We start from the raw sequence: 4,247 nt of genomic DNA, 5'->3' as shown, positions 1-4,247 counted from the left end.
TTCAGATAAATATTGCAAGCACTATGAAATAAACTTTTTTTGAAAATATGTTAAAATAAAAAAGCCTTAGGGATTTAAAAATTTAGAATTTTTTCAACTTTTTTTAAAATTAAAAAAAAATTAAGCAGCTTAATCATTTTTTGAAGATAAATTATTGATTATAACTTAAATGAGCATGTAAGGCATCGTCAAAATGAATGATTATACCTTTATTTCAAAAAATTTTTGCAAAGGTACTGTGACCCCTTAAGATATTTGCTTAAAAATTTCTGTTTTATTTTATTATTGTTCTAGAAAAAGTATATTTTCCCAAATTATCATTTTATATAGCTATAAAATTTAACATGCTATTGACCAACGCATTATGCGTATAAGTTGTTGCATCATTTTTTACTCAAACTCGAGGCACAGGACTAATCAAATAAGTATTTGACTTCAATATTTTGTAGTTTGTTTCGTAGTAGGTTTTTTTTTCAGTTCTTAAATACGTTTTTTTTACAGTGATTGGTTTTTTTATGCTGTCAAAGGATACACACCAATTCATTTTCACCTTCCTGTTTGTGCTGTTGGATTAATTGTTGGTTACATCTTGGCGACTAAAAGAGGCCATATACCAGAAGTATTATCTTGTTTGTTTTACAATTGTTTTCAGTGTACCAAAAAACATTTTACTTTTATTCCTGACTGTACTGTCGTTTTAGTTCATAAAGGTTGTAAGTGGATATAAAAGGAAATATTTTGTCAACGCCTTTTTTAGACCAATTTCTTTAAAGTTTCGGTTGTGTATTAGAGGCTGGATTATGATTATTGCTGCGTGTACTTTGCTAATTATGATTTTTATATGATCATTCCAGGTTAATCTACCGTTTATCATATGATCAAGATAAGTTACCTTTCTTACTATTGGTGTCTTGATATTAAACATTTTAAGGATATATTTGGGATACATTTTTATTCTCCTGTGGATATATTTTAACTGTTGCTACTTGAACATCTTGTATACGTTTTGGGAGCCCTCTTTTCCTCAAGGAAGCTACTGGAGTTATCTGATGTGCAACACGAAACTTATTGTGTTCTTAAAATGGGGCTTAGGCCGATACATGATATTTGCCGAGAATCTTATCGGGTTCATTGGGATCAGCAATATCGAACGTTGTTGGAGGTCTTATAGCAACAATGACGTAAGGACCATCTCTTTTTGGAATGAATTTACTAGTTTTCTTTAGATGACCCTTGCTTACCGGGTGGAGGCTAACCCAAACTTTGTCTCCACGGTTGAATATAGGATTTTCTCGGTGACTCATATCAGCATATTTCTTTTGTTTATCCTGATTTTTTCCAACTCTCTCCTGAACTTGGTGTATAGTTCTGGTTTCAAATAAGGAGTTATTTCCGGAACGAAATTATCATTCTAAATAACTGCTTTTATGTCGTGTTTAACATCATCAAGTGTTCGTAATTCTCGTGCAAATTGGAAAAAGGTGGCGGATTGTCCTGTCTATTCACATTTGGCAGTGTCTAAGGAAAACCTTATGAATGGCAACTTTTCTTTCCATGATTGATGGTCATTACCAAGCAGTATGGTCAAACGAGTTTTTAATTCTCTGTTCTTTCTTTCAACTGGGTTAGACTGAGGATGATAGACAGGCGTTAGACATTGGTCAATATTTAGGATATAGCATAACTGTTGCATGACAGCACTTGTAAACTGAACACCGTTGTCACTTATTATTTTTCTGGGTAACCCAAATTGAAGTAAGACTTCTTCCATGAGAGTTGTGGCAAACTCTCTGGCTGTTGCTTCCCTTAACGCAAATAGTTCTGTGCACTTTGTAGCACAGTCCTGGACAATAAAAATCCATTTCTCACCAGTTGGTGTTTCCGGAAGAGGACCGAAAAGGTTAATTGACAGGGTCTCAAAGCGTTGAGCGTATATAAGAGTTTGAAGTAACCCTGAAGACTTTTGATTAGATGGTTCATAGCGACAGCACTCAACACAGCTTTTAACATAGTCTGCTATATATTTTCTCATTCCATCCCAGTAGTATCTTTTTGCGATATGATGAAATGTTCCTTCAGATCCAAAGTGACCTGATATTGGGGAATCATGATATTCCTTCAGGATTTCTGTTTTTCTTTGTAGGGGTATGACGAGTTGCGCCTCTTCTTCATCTGAATCTGGCGAGTACCGGTATAGCAGTCCTTTGTTCATGATATAACCACGACCAGTCCAGGTGGCGAAGTCTATTGGTTTCTCGGGATTCTCTAAAGCTTCAATGATCTTTCGAAGTTCATCATCTTCCAGCTTTGATTGACGTAATTCAGCAGGAGTAGTAGTGGGAATTTCAATTGATACAGCACAGATTTGGCAGGTCCAAAATGATATTGCAAGGGAGCTAAAAAACGGGGTGTCGTTCCCGGGCGCCATAAACTGGATTGAAACTGCTCCGCTTTCTGCAAAAGTTTTATTGAATAAGGATTATAACGTTCACTTTTTAGAAAAGTAACCACATGATTAATAGAGATGCATTTTATATGATACTTCAAATTTTTGATAAGTAGTGGTGGAAAAAATGACTTACAATATTAAGCTAAAAATAACTGAAATTTCGTTTCCGCTAGAAAGTACTCTTTTACAAAACATAGCAAGTTGGCATCTCCAATCCCGATTATACCCCTGTTTTAGGTATAACGTTGGAGTAAATATGCGCAAAAATAATCAGTTTCTAACTAATAATAATTTAAATTCCTTTAACACTTACAAATGCAAATAGTTTCATTAAATTATATATCAGGAATTTTAACTCTTTATGATATTGTTCATTATAACTGCAGACTAACTTAAACTTTTTATTAACAGCATATTAATGCCATAGGCTGGTTTCTATCATTTATGACATTCTTTACAATAATGACTTTGACTTACAAGTGGAACCAAGGAGCGCACGCTCACCCAGGCGTCTTTGTCTCAACTTTATATGGCTCCACTCACAGACTGGCTTGGGGTCTGTGTTTAGCGTTTATAACATTATCGTGTACTTGGGGTCAAGGCGGTAAGTTCACATTTTGCAGTTTGAGAAAAAAATTGCGATATTTTTAATGCGTTTTGTAAGAAGCTTCCATCCATGGTTCAAACTATTTATATCTGATATATCTGATCAAACTATTATCTATGATACTGAAATATATTTATGAACCACACTTTTTGTACGTTACCATACCTACGAACTCTTCCGGATTTTCCGGAAGATTTTGTTTTCATATTTAAAGTGGTAGTAAATATATACTTTTTTTCTTTTATAAACTTAATTTTTAAATGATTTTGATCACCACATTTCTTACAAAAATTAAGCACATATATTAATATGCGTTACTATCATGGTTGTTAACTTAAGTTTGCTCATATACAACGTATTTGTTTGCTTAAAATCGAAGTTTTAATTCCATTTTAATACCACTGGGAAAAATAATAATGGAAGGGATTAAAAGTTGGCAGGTATGCATTACAACTTTTGCAATGTTTAAACAGTAACTATAATCCATCATCTTATGGTATTTCTACACTTTCCATTTAAAAACGTGTACTATAAATTCATTTAATTTTTTTTAAATACAAAAATAATTTTAAAATTCGCACATACATCCATTAATTTCTTATATTTCGTTACCATTTCTAAGTAGACGTCAAAAGTCACCACTATAAAACCCAAAAATTTTCTACCACTTTAGCTTCAAAAAGACTTTTTAAGATGACAATGCTAGCCAATCACGAGATGATCTACCATATTGAGAGCATCAAGCAGATCCCGATCAGCATAGAGAAATACCACGGCGGCCGGCGGCCGCTGCAGTGTTTTCGATGTCAGAGTTTCGGCCACACCCAACGTTCCTGCTCCTCCAGCCCAAGATGCATGAAATGTGCCGAAGGGCACTATTCATTCCAGTGCAGAAAGAGCCGAGACTCCCCAGCTAAATGCTGCAACTGCATGCAAAACCACACCTCAAATTTCACTGGGTGCGAGGCCCGTCCCAGTCGAAAGAGAAAAACGACCAAGGACACGACTACTTCTACAGCCCACAGACTTGTTAGCCTCATCAGTGAACTTAAAGACTTGCTGAAGGACCAAGACGTACTGCATCTTCTCACAACTTTAATCCAGGGGAATTCCCCATACAACTGATGTACTACTGAATCAACTCATGCCTCACCTCATCATGGACTTATTATCTGATCCTAACTTAGAACT

The 4,247-nt window shown here is 34.9% G+C and overlaps 1 protein-coding gene across 1 annotated transcript in view; it reads left to right on the top strand.

Annotated features, from left to right (window-relative positions):
* Window positions 1-507: 507 nt before the first annotated feature.
* LOC122272709 (O-acyltransferase like protein-like) overlaps window positions 508-4,247 on the top strand; it is a 15,352-nt gene continuing 11,612 nt past the window's right edge. The window contains exons 1-2 of the mRNA XM_043056647.2: window positions 508-619; window positions 2,861-3,053. Of these exons, the coding sequence (XP_042912581.1) occupies window positions 2,894-3,053 (160 nt within the window). The 5' untranslated portion in view covers window positions 508-619; window positions 2,861-2,893. The remainder of the gene's footprint in view (window positions 620-2,860; window positions 3,054-4,247) is intronic.

The sequence above is a fragment of the Parasteatoda tepidariorum genome, chromosome 1 (genome assembly GCF_043381705.1).
Source record: "Parasteatoda tepidariorum isolate YZ-2023 chromosome 1, CAS_Ptep_4.0, whole genome shotgun sequence".
NCBI lineage: Eukaryota > Metazoa > Arthropoda > Arachnida > Araneae > Theridiidae > Parasteatoda > Parasteatoda tepidariorum.
This window is presented reverse-complemented; position numbering and strand designations above follow the sequence as displayed.